At 44.2% G+C, this 20,746-nt stretch overlaps 1 protein-coding gene across 1 annotated transcript in view; it reads right to left on the minus strand.

Moving 5' to 3' along the window:
• The window catches only part of xylb (xylulokinase), a 162,579-nt gene that overhangs the window by 129,387 nt on the left and 12,446 nt on the right, over positions 1-20,746 (minus strand). The window contains exons 3-8 of the mRNA XM_033043826.1: positions 19,983-20,052; positions 16,415-16,495; positions 16,230-16,316; positions 14,172-14,300; positions 11,873-11,938; positions 921-993 (exon numbers count right to left, since the gene is read on the minus strand). Coding sequence (XP_032899717.1) covers positions 921-993; positions 11,873-11,938; positions 14,172-14,300; positions 16,230-16,316; positions 16,415-16,495; positions 19,983-20,052 — 506 coding nt within the window. The remainder of the gene's footprint in view (positions 1-920; positions 994-11,872; positions 11,939-14,171; positions 14,301-16,229; positions 16,317-16,414; positions 16,496-19,982; positions 20,053-20,746) is intronic.

Raw genomic sequence — 20,746 nt, forward strand, 5'->3', positions numbered from 1 at the left:
CCTGTACATACAAACAAGCGTCTGGGAAACCAGTGGGATGGATGTGGTTGGATTTGCCTGCTGTTGCAGTGCTGCAGGCATCTTCTGCTAGGTGGGAACAGGAAATTTCCGCCTGCCTCTCCCCACAATACACCCTCACCCAGGGCCACAGCAATTGGGGGCTGGGCTGAGCCGAGCAGACTTACGCACTCCCTTGCTTTCTCACTAAGTCAGTGAGGCTGGCTGGCAGCTGCTCTCCCTTCAGAGATGTTCCTGTGATTCTCTCCCACGCAGCATTTTTGTTCATTTCCAACTTACGAACCGTACAGGTGACGAAGAGGAGTCAGGAATGGAACACCGCTGTGACCTGGGGACTTCCTGAGTCTGCAACTCAATAGCACTTTTGACTTGGCAAAATACATAGGAGGAACTCAGCGATTCTTGCAAAAATTCAATAGGCGATGTTTCGGGTTAGGACTCTTATAGTCATAGCGTGGAAGCTGACCCTTCGGCCCAACGTGCATGCCGACCAATATGCCTCATCTACACTAGTCCCATCTGCCTGCTTTTGGCCCATATCCCTCTAAACCTATCCAATCCATGTACATAGCCAAATGTTCAAATCTCCTCCAAGCCTGAACCGGACAGAACCATCACCTATACAATCCCGCCACAGATGCTGCCTGAGCCGCTGAGATCCATAAACAATTTGGGTTTTGCTCAAAATTCAGCATCTGCATTTCCTTGTGCCTGCATTTCTGACTTCTGACCTATAATTGACTGAGGCAGTATTCACAATGTAAATCAATAAATGACAGGCTCATCCTAAATCCTCGTCCAGATGAATTATTCTTGTTCTAAAAATGTTCAGGATTGTTATCATTTAAACTAATTTCAAGTGTCGGGAGTGTTAAACAATTAATGAGAGAGAATGCACTTACCATCACTATAATCAATTGCTGCATAGTTTCCAAGAAACAGGGAAGCAGTAAAGCTGCTGACCAGACAGATTCTCTGAAAGAAAGATCAGTGTTCACAAACCATTTACGTACAATAAAATCAATTTCACAGCTTGCTTTCATTATGCGGATCAATGACTGATTAGAAATAACAGGATAAAACACCGCAAGGAATCTACATTAATTTGGAATGACGATGGATTTATGACTTTTTTTTCCCTCAGACAAATCAAAGAGGATTTCACTGAAAAAGACAAGGTGCTGGAGTAACTCAGCAAGTCAGGCAACATGCCTGGAGAACATGGATAGGTGACGTTTCGGATCGCAACCTGTCGGAATAATTTACTTGAGATAATGAGCGACCGTTAACTTTTCTTTCTTTGCAATTGATGTGCAATAACTCGTCAGACGAGAACAATCAAGCAACTGCTCTACAGACCAAAAGCATGCAGCCTTTTTATATCAAATTTGACAGGGACTTATGTGCAGTGGGTCACATACATTTGTTTGCACGATTGGGTATTGTGATCCTATATTCTACCCTTTTCCCCCCAAGCAACACAGCCTTACCACTAATAAAAACAATTCATGCAGGTGTTCAAGTTGTCGACTTTGTGGGTCAGTATAATTAGATATGTTTAACTTAGTGCTGATGGGAATTTTAATGAATTAATGATCAGTTCCCATAGTGTGAAGTGCTGCCCATGATCATGACTAGATGAACTACTCAGTCCCCCCAATCCCCACAGACCCTTCTTCAGAATTACACCGGTTGTAGGTTTTCTCAATCTCAAATTACCTTTCCTACCTGGGGCAGCACAGTGGCAGAGTGGTAGAGCTGCTGCCTCACAGCACCAGAGACCCAGGTTTGATCCTGACTTCGGGTGCTGTCAATGTGGAGTTTGCACGTTCTGTCTGTGATCTCGTGGGTTTCTTCCGGGTGCTCAGGTTTCATCCCACATTGCAAAGATATGCGGGTTTGTAGGTTAATTGGCCTCTGTAATTGCCCCGAGTGTGTAGTGGGAGAAGGAACGTGAACGGGTGATCAATGGTCGGTGTGGACTCGTGGGCCTGTTTCCATGCTGTATCTCTAAACTAAACCAAACCACTTGTGCTAAAGTAAAACCGTTCATGCCTGGTGAAATATTATTTTTATTTTTTACCTAACATGTGTCACCAATTCAAAACTAGGATCAAATCATTAGAGAATGCTGATCAATGCAATTTGCTCAGAATGGCCCTGATGCATTCATTTAGGGGATGGAGATGGGGTGAGATAAAATAGTGGGGCTGGAGCACACAAGCAACATATATCAGTTTGGTCATCTGACTGCCTCCTTTGCCGTACATTCTAAGTGGCAGAACAAACAAGGACACAGCCTGCTGATCACAACAATCTTAGCCTGCCAATGAACAGGTGAATACTGTTAATGAGATGTCCAAGGTACCAACATTACAGTCTGTTCAATAAGATTTAACACCACAGAGAAGCAGCAATATTCTGAGCTCACTAAAGTACACGGTTATAATTCAAATAAAACATAGAACGATACAGCACACGAACAGGCCCTTCGGCCTACAATGTCTATGCTGAACATGAAGCCAAGACCAACTCTTATCTACCTGCGTATAATCCCCTTCCTTCCGTTCCCTGCATAGCCATGTGCCGTCCAAAAGCCTCTCATATGCCATTATTGTATCTGCCTCAAACACCAACCCTGTTCCAGGCACTCACCACCTTTTGTGTAAAAAAGTTCCCCCTGCACATCTCCTTTAAACTTTGTCCATCTCATCTGAATGCCATGCCCTCTTGCCTTTGAATTTTCCATACTGGATAACAGGTTCTGACTATCTAGCCTATCTATGCCTCTCATAATGTTATATACTTCTAACAGGTCTCCCCACATAAATAGTAATAAAGTGCACAGAAGCATGATGTGCATTTGGACAACCTCAGTGTGGGAAAATTATCAGCATGCTTTGTGGGCATAATTTGAAAATCAGGCCACCGAGCAAACAAGCAGATATTTGGATGATTAAAACCTCTAGTTAAAACATTGTCAAAACACTCTAGTCAACTCCTATCCCCCCCTGGTTAAATCCCTCCATACCTATGTTCAAGACACCTCAGACACTCTCCGTCGTCTCTGGGCATTCCATTCTCTCGGCCCCCAACCCCTCACCTTCACCATGGACGTCCAGTCACTCTACACCTCCACCCCCACCAGGATGGTCTTAAAGCCCTCCGGTTCTTCCTCGACCAGAGAATCAACCTATACCCGTCCACTGATACTCTCCTCCGCCTAGCAGAGTTGGTCCTTACACTCAATAACTTCCCGTTTGACTCTTCCCATTTCCTCCAAATACAAGGCGTAGCTATGGGCACACGCATGGGCCCCAGCTATGCCTGCCTCTTTGTTCGAGGCGTACCAGGGCCCCATCTCCGACCTCTACCTCCGCTACATCGACGATTGCTTTGGTGATGCCTCCTGTAAACGCACACAACTGACTGAATTCATCCGCTTCACCACTAACTTCCATCCGGCACACAAATACACCTGGACCATTTCCGACACTTCCCTAGCATTTCTTGACCTCACTATCTCCATCGCAGGTGATAGACTTCTGACCGACATCCACTATAAACCCACTGACTCCCATGGCTATCTGGACTACACTTCTTCCCACCCTGCTTTCTGTCAAGACTCCATCCCCTACTCCCAACTCCTCCGTCTACGCTGCATCTGCTCCCAGGATGAGGTGTTCGACACCAGGGCATCGGAAATGTCCTCATCCACCCCTACTATACATGAGGCTCACACCAGGGTCTCCCCCATGCCCCGTAACACTGCTCTCTCTCCCCATCCCCCCACTCGTAACAAGGGCAGAGTCTCCCTAGTCCTCACCTTTCACCCCACTAGCCGTCACATACAACAAATAGTCCGTCATTTTTGCCACCTCCAACGCGACCCCACCACTCGCCACATCTTCCCATCTCCCCCCATCTGCTTTCCGCAAAGACCGCTCCCTCCGTAACTCCCTGGTCAATTCTTCCCTTCCCTCCCTCCCCGGGCACTTTCCCTTGCAACCGCAAGAGTTGCTACACTTGTCGCTTTACCTCCCCCCTCGACTCCATTCAAGGACCCAAGCAGTCATTCCAGGTGCGACAGAGGTTCGCCTGCATCTCCTCCAACCTCATCTATTGCATCCGCTGCTCTAGATGTCAGCTGATCTACATCAGTGAGACCAAGCGGAGGCTTGGCGATCGTTTAGTCGAACACCTCCGCTCGGTCCACATTAACCAACCTAATCTCCCGGTGGCTCAGCACTTCAACTCCCCCTCCCATTCTGAATCCGACCTCTCTGTCCTGGGCCTCCTCCATTGCCAGAATGATCACCACCGGAAATTGGAGGAGCAGCACCTCATAGGGCAGTCTGCACCCTAGCGGCATAAACATTGAATTCTCCAATTTCCGGTAGCCCTTGGTGTCTCCTCCTCTTCTCAGCTCTCCCCCAGCCCTCGGGCTCCTCCTCTTCCTTTCTCCTTTCTTCTCCTCGCCCTCGCCCCCCCCCCACCCAGTCTGAAGAAGGGTTTCGGCCCGAAACGTTGCCTATTTCCTTCGCTCCAAAGATGCTGCTGTACCCGCTGAGTTTCTCCAGCACTTTTGTCGACCTTTGATTTTCCAGAATCTGCAGTTCCTTCTTAAACACTCTAGTCACATCACTGCTTTCAAGGAGGCAGGGGGGTGAGAAAGTTCCCTACATTACAATGATGATCAGTTTTCCAAATCCACCCCTAACGTTGGCAAACGTTGAGGTTTTGTGTGACACTAAATAACTTAAAGCTCTTCATAACAAAATAACACTAAAGATTGTTGGTTACTTTCCATCTTAAGGATGTTTGATGCTTTGTCGTGGGTCAGTTGGCATTAAAGAAACTGGATTAAAAATAACCTCAGAAGCTTCTGTACTCATTTGATAAAAGTCACAGTGCATGGAGGTCAGTAATGAGAAAACAGTTTCTGAGCAAAGGCCACTGTCAATGTTTGATTGGTAGCCAACTTAGTGATGATTAACTGCAGATGTTGCCTTGATGAAAAGGTTCTGGGCTCCGAAACACAAAGTGTTCGCAAAACACAAAGTGCTGTAGGAACTCAGCGGGTCAGAGTGCAACAGCAGAGGGAAAGGACAGATGAGCATTCGGGTCGGCAAGTGATAGGTGGATACAGGTGAGGGGGAGGGGATTGTTAGGCAGATGGGCGGAGAATGTGCTAGAGGTGGAACGGGGACAAAAGAGTGGCAGATAAAGAATGAAAAGGACACTGAAATGTAAAGCCGGAGGGAGGGATATATGTGAAAGGGGGCGTCCTCCACACATCTGGCAATCAACCTCCCCCCACCCACCCACCCACCTCCACTCACCTATATCCATCTGTCATCTCAATTGTTCAATGATACCATTATTTGTCCTGCGTACAATGACATCCTTTTTTGCATACAGTTCAGTAAAAATCTGACTATACATGGCAGCAATCATAGGTACAAGAGTGTAAGAATAGTAGCTCACACTGCAGTACACAAGAGTCACCACGTTTCTCGTGCCAACTTGCACTCTTCAAGTTTCATAGTTCTCAAACATGTAGAGTCTTAACTTTGCCATAAAGGCCCGTTGTCCACTTGCCAGGATTTGCTCCACCCTCGCCTCTCTTTACCCCGCTTCTCCACTGGGCTCCATCCATCTGAAATATATGTCCATTTCCTCCACAGATGCTGCCTGACCTGCAGTGTTACTCCAACTGTAGAAACAAGGAGCTGCAGATGCTGGTTTACACAAAAGGACGCAAAGCGCTGGAATAATTCAACAGGTCTGGCAGCATCTCTGGAGTAACATGGACAGGTGACATAATGGGCCGGAATCCTTCAAACTGATCAGTTTTGACCTGTTAACGTCACCTATCCAGGTTACTCCAGAGTTACTTCAGCCGTTTGTTTTTTGTTTATTCCAGCATCTGCCCTCTCATGTCTCGAACTGATTGTTCTGTTGCTTCCACATGGAAGAACACAGGTTAGCTTTCTGGTTGTTCATTCAAGTATCTGAATGGGGTGCCGTGGCATGGTGTGGTGTGACACTCAGAGCCAGATCACAGCCTCAAGTATTTACAAAAGGTGGCAAATTAAGAAATATAGGTCTGTAAAGGAAGATAAGACACAAAATGCTGGAGTAACTCAGCGGGACAGGCAGCATCTCTGGAGGGAAGGAATAGGTGACGTTTCTGGTCAAGACACTGGATGTCCTTTTAGTTAAGCTAAAATACACATAGAAACAAGGAAATGCAGATGGTGGTTTACCAAGGAGAGACACAAAATGCTGGAGTAACTTAGCGGGTCAGGCAGCATCCCTGGAGAACATGGATAGGTGGTGTTTCTAAGGGTCCCGACCTGAAACGTCAACTATCCAGTCCGCACTGCCGTGGATGTTCTGTGGTTAAATCACTGCCCGTAAGCCACCGTGTAAATGCATGACTCCAAACTCGCCAAGGTGGGAACTGCTCAAGGGTTCTGTTACATCAAGGCCACAGTCTCAGAATAAAAGGATGTATCTTTAGAAAGGAGATGAGGAGGAATCTCTTTAGTCAGAAGGTGGGGAATCTGTGGAATTCATTGGCACAGACGGTTGTGAAGGCCAAGTCAATGGATATTTTTAAGGTGGAGATTGACAGATTGATTAGTGCGGGTGTCCGGGGTTATGGGGAGAAGGCAGGAGAATGGGGTGGAGAGGGAAGGATAGATCGGCCATGATTGAATGATGGAGTAGATTCAATAGGCCAAATAGTCTAATTCTGCTCCTATAACTTATGACCTTATGAAGGCATCACTAGGTGGGCAGAAGCATCCACAATAACACTGATCATCTCCACCCTCTGATGCACAATCACCCAAAAGGAGGTAGGAGCAGAAGGGAAAGGCTCGTCCATTATCTGGAGCATTGCATGCATTAGAAGAAAGGCTTTGGAGAGGGTGCAGAGGAGGTTTATCAAAATGCAGCGTGGATTAGAGGGTTTCAGCTGCAGGAGAGGTTGGATAGCTTTGGATTGTTTTCTCTGGATCGTCGAAGGTTGAGGGGAGACTTGATAGAACTAAATGAAATTATAAGAGGCATAGATAGGGTAGACAGTCAGAACCTTTATCCCCAGGGTGGGAATGTCCAACAGTTGTAAGGCGAGAGGGGGAAAGTTTAATTGAGATTTGCAGGGCACGTTTTTTTGTTTTTTTAACACAGATAGCGAGGGCCTGGAAGTATTGCCAGGGGTGGTGGTGGAAGCAGATACGTTAGTGGCCTTTAAGAGGCTTTTAGATAAGGACATGGGAGTGAAAGAAAAAGAGGAATATAGATTAAGTACAGGCAGATTAATCAGTTTAACTTGGCATCATGTTCGGCACAAATATTGCGGCCCATTCCTGTGCTGTACTGTTCTATGTTCCTTTAGGAGTGCAACAACATAAGCCAAAGGAGCAAGCTATTGCCTAACTATCCTCCCAACAGCCCATTCCTGCACTTCCATCCCCACCTGTTGCACAGTCTGTGGGTCCCAGTCATTACTCATGAGCCATCTCATAACTCCCAGAACTGAAGCAGAAACAAATTATCCCCAAAGGATTGCATAAAAAGATGACAACTTTACGCCATGGAAAATAATTGATATCTTTTAGTTCCTGTCAGCGTCCTCAACCAAGGCATTGTCTAAGGCAATGAATCAAGTGCTGAACAATTTACAGCCCGTGGCATCTGACAGGACCATACTGTTCGTTTTGCACTTGAATGGTTTTTACAGAATATTGGTAAGTAGAAGATTCACTGGTGTCACATGAAGAGAAGAACGTACTTTCCAAATAATTACGGCAAACAGCACAAATCCTTTTAAAGCAGTGAAGTAGCTGCACACTAAATGAGATTGCATGCAAATCAATAATTTTCACACATAACTAATAGTAGAAAGGAACATTTCCTCTTCTTCTTGCGTATGGCGTGCACAGCCTAAAGTTGTAGGACAGCTTGTCCTATTTGATTGTGCACGACAGGTTGATTGCATTTGTCGAAACAGGGCGGACCACGTGAAGGTTGCAATCTCCCACCCCAGAATTTCCTCTAAGCAACTGTGTTAAAGGGTTTAGTTTTAGTTTAGTTTAGAGATAACGCGCGGAAACAGGCTTTATCCCACTTTCTCTGTTATCTACTCCTTACACCCTCAAAGCAATTTAGAGATCAATTAACCACGTCTTTGGGGTGTGGGACGAAACCAAAGCACCTGGAGGAAACACAAGTGATCACAGGGAGAACGAGCAAACTCTACGCAGACAGTTTCCAAGGTCAGGGTCAAACCTGGGAGGCGGCAGCTCCACTAGTGTATTATTCTACACAAAATTACAGATGTAGCCACAATTAACCATTTTCTCATTCCCTTGCCTAAAAAAAAAACTTCCTTGCAAATGGTGGTTGAGATGATAGAAGAACAAGGTCATGTCTCCATGCTGTATCTTTGAATCAATCAAAGAAACACACGTTCCACATATCTGTCGAGATACTATGTGACATAGGAAGATTGTGCTTATGGTTCAGAAAATATTGAATTTGTCTGGGAGTGAACTGTTGCTATCTCTTTACAAATAATACATGGCCATCATAACCAAAAGTAAACTAAACTAGGGTTGCAGACAGTGAAGAAGGCTGTAAAAAGTCACAGCAGAATATAGATCAGTTGTAGATATGGGCGGAGAAATGGCAGATGAAGTGTAATCTGGGCAAGTGTGAGATGTTGCACTTTGTGAAGTCAAGTGTCAGGAAAAAGTAGACCGTTAATGGCAGATCCCTTGAAGGTATTGGCGTACCTTGGGATCTTGGGGTCCAAGTCCGTAGCTCCCTGAAATTTGCAACACAAGTAGATAAGGTGATAAAGAAGTACGACATACTTGCTTTCATGGTCAGGGCACTCAAGTCAAGTAACAGCTTTATAAAACACGCCACATTTAGTGTATTACGCCTAGTTCTGGTCACCTCATTACAGGAATGATGTGGCGGCTTTGGACAAGGTGCATAGGAGGCTCACCAGAATGCCAAGCAAATAACAAAGTGCTACAGGAACTAAGCAGGTCAGGCAGCATCTGTGGAGGGAATGGACAGATTACATTTAAGGACAGGACATTTCCTCATTTTACCAGAGTACTGCCTGGATCAGAGGGTAAAGGGACAGCTGGACAAACTCGGATCACTTTCTCTGGAGTGTCAGAAACTGAGGGAAGACTTGACAGAAGTTTATAAAATTATGGCAGGTATAAATAGGATAGGCAGTCAGAATCTTTTGGCCATTTTGGACACCTCAAATACAACAGAACATAGCTTTGAGGAGCAAGGATGAAAGTTTAAAGAAGATGTGCGTGTCAAGGTTTTTTTCACACAGAATGTGGTAGGTGCCTGGAATGCATTGCCTGGGATTGCGGTGGATGCAGATACAATAGTGGTGTTTAAAAGGCACATAGATATGCAAGGAATGGAGGAAAACAGATCGCATTCAGGCAGAAGAAATTTCTTTAATTTGGCACCATGTTCGGAACAGACATCGTGGGCCAAAGGACGTGTTCCAGTGCCTTACTGCTCCATGTTCTGGAATTGGAGGAAGACATCTCTACTCAGGTCCTCTTGAAATAAAGAGATTTCTAGACTTTTCAGGCTCAAGTCATACAGCACAGAGACAAGCGCTTCAGCCTAACTCATCCATACTGTCCAAGATGCCCTTGTAAGCCCGTGTTTGATCCACATCCCTCTAAACCTTACCTATCCAAGTGATCCTCACAGTACTGGTATGCGTACCATTTATGGGTGAATTATGATTTTCAAGGTTTATATACTCACCAATAACTAATGCCAATAGTAATTTCTCAACAGATTTCCTATTGCAATTTAACCTTTGCCCCACAAAGTAGGCCACTGTTACGGGATCTAATGCAAAGTTGCATGCTATGCTGGCCAAAATAGTGACTATATTAGCTTGAATGTAAAGCATTCTGTCCTTGGATTGAGAGCAGTCGGGTAAACCAAGCAACACAATGCTAATAATCTGTTTTGATCGGTGAGCCTGAAACGATGTGCTCCCTATTAAGGAGTGCCTTCACAACTGAGTAGTGGCTCCAGTACATGCATGCTCCAGGCCAGCAATACAACTTGCATTATGCACACTTTGAACAGTTCTTAGGCTATACTCAGGCCGTGGAACTTGTAATACAAACTTAAGAGTTCTATTTGTGCAAGAGGATTCAGGAATTAGAATGTATCCAGGGCGGGCACGGTGGCAGACCCGGGTTCCATCATGACTACGGGTGCTGTCTGTACGGAGTTTGTACATTCTTCCCATGACCTTCTTGGGTTTTCTCCGGGATCTCCAGCTTCCTCCCACACTCCAAAGGTACAGGTTTGTAGGTTAATTGGCTTGGTAAAATTGTAAATTGTTCCAGTGTGTGTAGCATTGTGCTAGTGTACGGGGATCATCAGTCGGCGCAAACTTGGTGGGCCGAATTATTTGTTTCCACGCTGTATCTCTAAACTAAAATAGTTTTTGCCATAAGACTGAAAGAAAAGACAAGTTTCTTTCAAAATCCCTGGACGTCTCAGTGTTCTAATGAAATGACTATATCCATTATACAGTAACTAATGCTCATTATGGATGATGAAGTACTTTTGGAATGTAATATCTGTTGCAATAACAGGGAGCTTGGAATCCACATCCATAACTCCCTAAAAATTGCAACACAAGTAGACAGAGTGGTAAAGAAGGCATATGGTTTAATGGCCTTCATAAGTCAAGAGCATTGAGTATAAGAGCTAGAAAGTCATGATGTAGCTCTGCAGGACTTTGGTCAGGCCACATATGGAGTATTACATGTAGTTCTGGTCACCCCATTACAGGAAGGATGTGGAGGCTGTGTAAACTTGTGCAAAGGAGGTTTACCAGAATAATGCCTGGATTAGGGGGTATTAACTACAGGGAGAAGTTAGACAGACTTGGATTGTTTTCTCGAGAATACCGGAGGTTGTAGGGAGACCTGATAGAAGCAGATAAAATTATGAGAGAGAGAGATGGATAGAATATTTTGGATGGAAAAACTAAATACTAAAGGCCATAGCCTTATGGTGAGAGGGGCAAAGTGTAAAGGAGATGTGCACGGCGAGTTTTATTTCAAACAGACTGTAATGTGTGCCTGGAATGCGCTGCCAGGGATGGTGATTGAAGCAAATACATTAGTGGCATTTAAGAGACTTTTGGATAGGCATATGAATATGCTGGGAATGGAGGGAATGGGAGAGGGAGAGGGAGAGGTAGATAAGTGATGGTCTTGGCATCATGTTCAGCACAGATATTGTGGGCCAAAAGGTGTGCTATACTGTTTTACATCCTGCGCACTTCTATGACACCCAAACTGCACAAAGGAACCTCCCACAAATCGCGTGATAACAACCATATAATCTTTTATGGTTATGTTGTTTTGGGGATACATGTTGGACACCAAGCTGAATTATTTTTTTCTAGGGTGACATGGGGTCATTAATGTCGGCCCGAGGGGGAAGACAGCATAACACCATCTGCAAGACGGCACCTCTGACATCAATCACTTCTGGCAAGTCTATTGTTCACACTGCCAGTTATAGAATCATACAGCATGGAAACACTGGCCAAGATGCCCCATCTACGCTAGTCCCACCTGCCCGCTTTTAATCCACATCCCTCTAATTTTTTCCTATCCATGTACCTGTGCAAATGTCTTTAACATAGTACCTGGCTCGACTACTGAAAGAATGGGTGACATTTCGGAGAGGGAGAGGGAGAGGGAGAGGGACTTAAATGGCACTTATTCCTTTTACGTCTATCTATCTGATGGTCTACCTCAGTTTTCTTGTATTCGTCAGGATTCTTCTTGGTGATCTTCGCAATTTGGTTCCCTGTGAATCGCTGTGTGAAGTAAAACACGTAAACATTTGAAAAGTGACCAAAAACAAACCTCAAATACTCATTAGCATTTCAGAAGAGTAAATATTAAGCAAAAGTCCCAATTTAGCACAATTTCAGGTTAAATATTTAATGATCAGCAACTACTGATAATGATGTGACACCCACACTTGCTTCAGAGTAGAGTGTATCTACAGAAATCTGATATAATGATCGTAACCAGTTCTGATGAGTCTTCGACTCTTGAAGAGATAATAATAATACATTTTATTTATTGGGCGCCTTTCAGACATCTCAAGGACACCTTACATAGGTTAACAGGAAATATAAACATATAATCAGAATAAAATAAATAAATAGATGAACCCTGACCTGCTAAATGTTTCCACCATTTTATGGTTTTATTTCAAAAGCTTAACCTGCATATTTTTGATTTGGAGCTAAATTTTGTTTTTTTAATTTAGTTTCATTTGGAGATACTACATGGAAACAGGCCCTACAGCCGACCAGAAATCCCCGTATACTAGCACTCGTGTCAGAGGTTATGGGGAGAAGGCAGGAGAATGGGGTAAAGAGGGAGAGATAGATCAGCCATGATTGAATGGCGGAGTAGAATTGATGGACCGAATGGCCTAATTCTACTCCTATCCCTTATGACTATCCTACGCACTAGCGACACTTTACAATTTTACCAAAACAAATTAACCTACAAACCTGTACATCTTTGGAGTGTGGGAGGAAACTGGAGCACCCAGAGAAAACCCACGTAGATCACGGGGATAACATACAAGCTCTGTACAGACCGCATCCATAGTCAGGATCAAACCCGGGTCTCTAGCGCTGTAAGGCCCCAACTCTGCCTCTGCGCCACAATGCCCCCCTAATTGTCCTGCTATTTATACCAATGCACGCGGCATGGTCCCAAAGCATACTTGAGCTGACCTTTTAAGTATAATCCAAGCATTATTAACTCAACTGTTCAACTGTGATTGGATATCAATGGATTATTAAAATTAGTTTTATATAGCCAATTTTCTGGGAAATAGGGAACGGACGGGCGATGTATCAGGTCAGGAGCCTTCTTCAGACTGATTGTAGTAGCAGAGAGAAAGCTGGAAAAGATGCAAGGGCGCGACAAAGCCGGACAAGTGGTTGGTGGCGATATACACAAAGAGCTGGAGTAACTCAATGGATCAGGCAGCATCTCTGGAGAGAAAGAATGGGTGAAGTTTCGGGTCAGACCCAAAATGTCACCCATCCAGATGAAAAGGAGACAAAGGGTCAAAACATCTTTCTCTTTCTTAAGACATGAAAAGCCTCACACTCACATGTTCAGTTTGTTCATTTACTCAATGGCCCCCTGAAATATCAAGGGGAGAAAAGACATCTCCCTCAATAGGTGTTAAAATGCAGCTAACTACTATTTACTCCATGGTTTAGGACTCACGACCACAATAGTGGATCGTCTAGTATTTTCCATTTGTGGAGCGCATTGTCCAAAGATGTTTACATTGCTATTTACGCAAGGAAATAATATTTCAGACATTCTACCGAATTCAAGATCTTCTGACACCAAACAGATTGTTCCTTGCTCACATTTTTCAATTGCAGCCTCGAAGGGATTACATTCAAATTCTTAGCAAGGAATACTGAAATTCAACTTTAAGTAGTTAATTTTAAACATTAGTAGGAAGTAATTCTGCACGATCTGCCAGGTTGAAGAATCATAATCCCGTCTAAGGGCAGCATCGTGGTGCAGCAGTATAGCTTCTGCCTTACAGCACCAAAGACATGGCTTTGATCCTGACTACAGGTACTGTCTGTACGGAGTTTGCACGTTCTCCCCATGACCGAATGGGTTTCCTACTACACTCCAAAGATCTACAGGTTTAATTGGTTTTGGTAAAAGTTGTAAATCGTCCCTAATGTGTAGGATGGTTGTAGTGTATGGGGATCACTGGTCGGTGCAGACTCGATTGGCTGTTTCCGTGCTGTTTCTTTAAACTAAACTAACCTAAGATCATCTTAGGAAAACAGTCCTTTCAGCCCAACTTGCCCATGCTAACCAAGATGACCCATCTACACTAGACACACCCACCTGCATTGGGCCAATATTCCTCTAAACCTTTCCTATCCTATAGTTCTTCTATATGTTTCTTTAGTTGCAGGAGACAGTATCTCAGCTCAATGTTTGGCTGAGGTGTCCATTTTTACTCACAAGATATGGTGAACCAACCTCATAAGCACGTGATCCAGTGATGTCAGCCAGTTTCTGTGCTCCTCCAACACACTTTTCTAGTTGGCGGCATTCTTCGGTAGTGCTGGAGTCCATCCAGATGGGAGATTCCGTCACAGAGAAACTCGACTGGTAAGAAGAGAAAAGCGCAAATTCTTTAAAGAAAACCCAAGTTAAGTTAATAATGTTTTTTCATTTGCTGATTGATAATTTAAGTTTTCTTTCAATCAAGGTGCCTGTCACTCTCCTGACCACAATTACTAAAAGGACTTCCACAACGTTTATAAATAAGACCAGGACACCGAGGCTGTTTCCGTCTCCACAGACACTGACAGATCCACCAAGTAGTTCCAACGTTGTCTATTTTCATTCCTTTAACTAGGCCTCCTAAACGGGAGTAAGTGACAAAGGCTAAAAGGGTCAAAACATCTTTCTCTTTCATTAGACATGAAAAACCTCACACTTATATGTTCAGTTTGTTCATTTACTCAATGGCTCCTTGAAATGTCAAGTGGAGAAAAGATCTCCCACAATTAATATGCAGCTAACTATTCTTTACTCTGTGGTTTAGCTTTCTCCATGCTACTACAATCAGTCTGAAGAAGGGTCCTGACCTGAAACATCTGTACATTCTCTCTATAAATGGATCATTGGTTTAACCTCAAACCAATTGCAGAAAAACAGGCTATATAAAACTAACTTTAAAGATCCTTTGGTGAGCAATCACAGTTTGGTTCCGATTGATCGTAACTGCAATTGTCAGAGACGTTCTGCAAAATTAAACTCAGAATACTTTATAATTTCAGAACTGTACATTTATTTTTTTAATCTCACTTCTTTATGTTATTATTATTTTTTTATTTTACTGGCACAAGTATTCTCAGCCTAGTTTTACAGACATTTTCTGACAATTGGTCATTGCCGGATGGATGTGGAGACTTCGGAGGATCAGAAGAGGCTTACCAAAATGCTGTGGATTTGAGGTTATTAGCTAAAAGGAGAGGTTAGACAGCTAGATTATTTTCTCTGGACTTTGGAAGCCGAGGGGAAATATAACATTATGAAAGACATAGATGGGTAGATTATGAAAATATGTCATGGAAAAGGTATCAAGTGTGAAAGGTAGACTGTAAGCACCATTTCCCAGGGTGAAAATGTCAAAGATTACTGGGCATAGCCTTAAGGGCCTTTCCCACTTGGGCGTCATTTGCGTGACATAATTGCATGTGATGCGCGCTTGGCATGAATTACGCGCGCATGGCGTGTGGTGAGGTGTGGTGGCGAAGACATTGCGCGTGGCGCCCCAGGATTTTGGAATTCACACAATCTTCACTCGCCACCAGCCTGACGCGCAAATGACGCCCAAGTGCGACAGGCCCTTTAAGGTGAGAGAGGCAAAGTTTAAAGAAGATATGTGGAGCACATTTTTTTTTTTTTTTTAAACACAGAGGGTGATGGGTGCCTGGAATGCACAGTCAGGAGTGGAGGTGGAAGCAGATATGATAGTGGCATTACAAAAAGGCTTTTGGATAGGCACATGGTTATGCAGGGAATGGAGAGATATGGATAGCGTGCAAGAAGAAGAAATTCACTTAATTTGGCATCATGCTCGGCACTGACATTTTGGGCTGTCGGGGCTGTTCATAATAAAAAATTCAATCTCATTGCTTCTGTGGAATTCTCTGCCTCAGAGGGCAGTGGAGGCGGGTTCTCTGGATGCTTTCAAGAGAGAGCTAGATAGGCCTCTTAAAAATAGCGGAGTCAGGGGATATGGGGAGAAGGCAGGAACTAGGCACTGATTTAGGATGATCAGCCATGATCACATTGAATGGTGGTGCTGGCTCGAAGGGCCGAATGGCCTACTCCTGCACCTATTGTCTATTGTCAAGGCACAGCTACTACTGATAAAAATAAACATTCAACACACTGCTTTGATGCAGTAGAAGGCAAGGACATGGGTTCTGCCTTATGACCGTGTAGGATAAAACACAAAATCCAAAACAATATTCAGTTGGCTAAAGCTCTTGATTCCCATGCTAAGATTCCTCCAATCCTCACCTGCAATATCTGGTGAAGCGAATGGTCAGCAGGCATGTTTTTCAAGGTCTGACTGGCTCCCTCCTTCCAATAAACACTGCCGTGTTGCTGTGAAGAAATAACAAAGGATCTTAATAAGCATTCGCCAGATAACAACATTGAACCTATTTCCTCAGTTACCGATTAGACAAATTGCCATCACTTACTTGGCCAGAACCAGACAACGATTTCAATTTTGAAAGATCAAGATTTGCAGCCTTTAACCTCTCCAAGAGTAAATCCATTGCCTGAAATACAAAAAATATTTATACTCAGCAGGATAACAGTCGGTATTTAATCCTTTACTATTTTAATGTTTGGTTTGATTACCCTAAACTATTTATTTTTTTAATCCAATATCATTACCATTTTCACCAAAACAGTATGAATGAAATATCAGCAGCTTTTGTTACTTCAGGCATTGCATTTCCAGCCACATATATAGAAGAGGAAGGGAAAGATGGAAGCAGCATTAGTTTAGTTTAGTTTAGAGATACAGTGCAGAAATACGCCGGAAAAAAACCCACGCAGGTCACGGGGAGAACGTACAAACTCAGTACAGACAAGCACCCTTAGTCAGGATCGAACCCGGATCACTGGCGCCGTAATCTACCACTGAGACTCGACCACTGCGCCACTGTGCCGCCCTAATTCAGCATTATTTTCCAAACGCACCTTTCTTCAAAAGTCACTTTACTGAATCAGGCCTGATCAGCTACAAATCTTCTGGAAACTAAATCCAATGGGATTGTCATCCTTGTATTGGTCACTATTACAAAGGGAATGGAGGACAAAAGTGGGGAATTTTTTGCTATAACTGTGAAAATGTTGGCAAGACACGTGGAATATGTCAAACAATTTTATATTCTTATATTTGGATCATTCAGAATAGGTTCAGTAAGTTGACTCCTAGGATAAAGGGATTGTCGTATGTAGAAAGTCTTCTTTACTCATTGGCATGTAGTAGAGTGAGGGGTGATATTCAACACATTTACATAGTTGCTGCTATGTGGCAACTTGACTACATAGTTGCTGAGAGGGTGCTTCTCATAATGGGGCAGTCTAGAACTGGAGTTCAGTTTTTGAGGGGTTAGCCTTGGGAATTTTATTTCACCTCAGAGGTTCATAAATCATTGGAATTCACTTCCGCAGAGACATGAAGAGGAATTGAGTTGAGGTTTGAGTTAAGTGATACAGCATGGAAACAGGCCCATCATGTCACCAAGTCCAAAGCCAACCGTTGTTCACACTAGTTCTATGTTATCCCACTTTCGCATCCACTCCCTACACACTAGAGGCAATTTTATAGATGCCAATTAACCTACAAACCCACATGCTTTTGGGATGTGGGAGGAAACCAGAGCACCCGGAGGAAACCCATGGGGTCATAGGGAGAATGAGCAAACTGCACCGTGACAGCACCCAAGGTCAGGATTGAACCCAGACCTCTGTGCTGTGAGGCAACAGCTGCACCACTGTGCCACCAGGATGAAATGAGGTAGATTTTTGAACGAAAGGGGATCGCGCATTATGGGGATCAGAAAAGAGGATGTTCAAATTAATATCAGATCAGCCACTAAAATAAATGCGTTTGTTTTGCTAACTGTAATATTGAAGACCCTTTGTGGACTGAGAGTGGAAAGGGAAGATAGCTGGGAGGAGAAATTGTAGGGGCAGGACAGGGGCCAATAGGTGATTGGTGAGAAGGATAATGGGCAAATAGAAACATAGAAAATAGGTGCAGGAGTCGGCCATTCAAGCCTGCACTGCCATTCAATATGATCATGGCTGATCATCCAACTCAGTATCCTGTACCTGCCTTCTCTCCATACCCCCTGATCCCTTTAGCCACAAGGGCCACATCTAACTCCCGTGGAGTTCTCCGTGTCTACTGGCTACGAAGGCTAATAGGGAGGACAGGTTTTGCACGGACTTTCGGAAAGTGAATGGTGTAACTAAGCCGGATTGCTATCCTCTTCCACGGATGGAGGATTGCGTGGATCGTGTGGGAAGTGCATCTTTTGTGTCTAAGTTGGACTTGTTAAAAGGCTATTGGCAAGTCCCTTTGACTAGGCGGGCGAGGGAGATCTCTGCGTTTGTTACGCCTGATGACTTTCTTCAGTACACGGTAATGGCATTTGGGATGCGCAATGCGCCGGCAACCTTCCGATGGTTGGTGAACATTGTATTGTCTGGTTTGTCTTTCTGTGAGGCATACCTTGATGATTTGGTTGTGTGCTCCAGGTCGTGGATCGAACACATCGGTCATCGTCTAGCGGAGGCAAACCTAACGATCAATCTGGGGAAGTGTGAGTTTGGCCAGGCCACGGTAACGTATCTGGGTAAGGTGGTGGGCCAGGGTCAGGTTCGCACTCTCGAGGGAAAGGTGGGGCATATTGTCGCATTTCCTGCTCCAACCTCTAGGACTGAACTCCGTAGGTATCTGGCTATGGTTGGGTACTATGGAGGATTCTGTCCAAACTTCTCTGCGGTGGCTGCCCCTTTGACGGATTTGCTGAGTCCGAAGGTAGCTTTTGTGTGGTCCGCAGAGTGTCAACAAGCCTTTGATCATACTAAAAGTCTTCTGGTGCGCGCACCTGTGCTTGCGGCACCTGATTTTGAGCGTCCATTTAAGCTGGCAGTGGATGCTAGTGATCGTGGGGTTGGTGGAGTTCTTCCACAGGATGATTCAGATGGGGTGGAGCATCCAGTTTCGTACTTCTCTAAGAAGTTTAATCGTCATCAGAAGTGGTACTCCACCATTGAGAAAGAAGCCCTTGCTATTTTAATGTCTCTGAATCATTTCGAGGTTTATGTTGGCTCCTCGAATGTCCCTGTCATCGTACTCACGGATCATAATCCTTTGGTATTTTTGCAGAGTATGAAGAATAAGAACCGGCGGTTAATGAGCTGGAGTTTGCAGCTGCAAGACTACAACCTGGAGGTCAGGCATATCCGTGGCAAGGATAATGTCTTGGCTGACGCCTTGTCGCGCCAGTAGTGTTTTAGCTCCTGAATAGTTTCTGGGATTTGGTGGTGTTTTTTCTCTCTTCTTCCGAAACTTATTCAGTATCTTTGAGTGGGGGTGTTAGGCTCCCCCCCCTGGTGAATGCTATGTACTTACCTTTCTCTGTTTCTCTCCCGAGTACAGGCCTTGTGGCTGTGAGTCTGGAATCAAGGGATTAAAAGGCTCCTGTACCCGATTGGCCAAGCTGCGTCAGGTGACAGTGACTCATCTGAAGCTTAAATACCAGAGTTTCCCAGGATTCTCTCTCTTCTTCGTAGACCCTGACTTGTGAGCAGCCTGCTGGTGTGAGCTGAGGAAGGCCTGGCCACATGGCATAGAACTTTGTGTACTTTCACCATTACTTGTTAACAAATATTGAATTGGGACGGATAAGGGCTGACCTTAGTGTTTTTGTGTATTTTGTTTCAGGGTTATATCTCTTTAGGCAGGTTTTAGAGTCTCTGGTTCGACGGTCCATTACGTGGCTGGCTGGAGCACTGTTTAATTGTTTGTTAGTCCATCCATATCCCTGACTGGGTTGTTTAAATCAGGTTTGGGTTTTGTGTTCCATTGAATAATTAAAAGATTTTTGAACTTGAACCTGGTTTTTGAATTATGTTACGCGGCTCTGAAGTACCTGCATTCGGGAGTCGTAACAGTGCCCAAATAAAAGTATGCAACACCGTAACAGAGAAATTTAGTTCAAATCACTATAGCATAATTCATACCTTTACCCACAACAGGACTGGTGTTGTAACAGTTATCTTATCGCTTTGTACACGGACACCATTCTGGGTTCTGCACATAAAGAAAAGGTCAAAGAATTATCGAGCACAGAATCAGGCCTTCGGGCCAACCTGACCATACTAACCAAGATGCCTATCTATGCCTTGTTCCTGAAATTGGCTCTCCATTCCTTTCCTATCCATGTGGTTATGTCCACAGGCATTCTAATTGCTCTGGTTGCACCTGCATCTACCTCTCTTTCTCCCTCTCCATATACGCATCACCCTCTGAAAAACTTTCACCCCATGCCTTAGTTATGTCCTTCAGTTTTAGAAAAAAACTGTTGTGACTATCTATAAGCCCCCCATAATTTTACAAACCTCTATAAGGTCACCACCCAGCACCCTGTGCTCCAGTGAAAATACACCTAACCTCTCCTTGTAACTAAAGCCTCTAAATCTCTAAAAAAATCCTGGACCGTCATCTGTAAACAGCTGGACTTTGGCCCTGAGACGTCTGTCTGCAGGTGGTGCCTGGACTTCCTGTCGAGCAGAATTGGTCATGACATTTCCTCTTTCCTACCCATAGCACTTGATCTCCTCAAAGATGTATGGCAGATTTTTACTGAACTTCATTGTACCTAGGATCATGTGACTAGCAAGTACTACTGAACCATTGTCAGCCCCTTGATCTGCTTCCTGTACCCCCATGACTCTGTGGCCAAATACAGCACCCATTTGATCTTTAAGTTTGCGATTAAACCACT

Source organism: Amblyraja radiata, chromosome 2, assembly GCF_010909765.2.
Source record: "Amblyraja radiata isolate CabotCenter1 chromosome 2, sAmbRad1.1.pri, whole genome shotgun sequence".
Lineage (NCBI taxonomy): Eukaryota > Metazoa > Chordata > Chondrichthyes > Rajiformes > Rajidae > Amblyraja > Amblyraja radiata.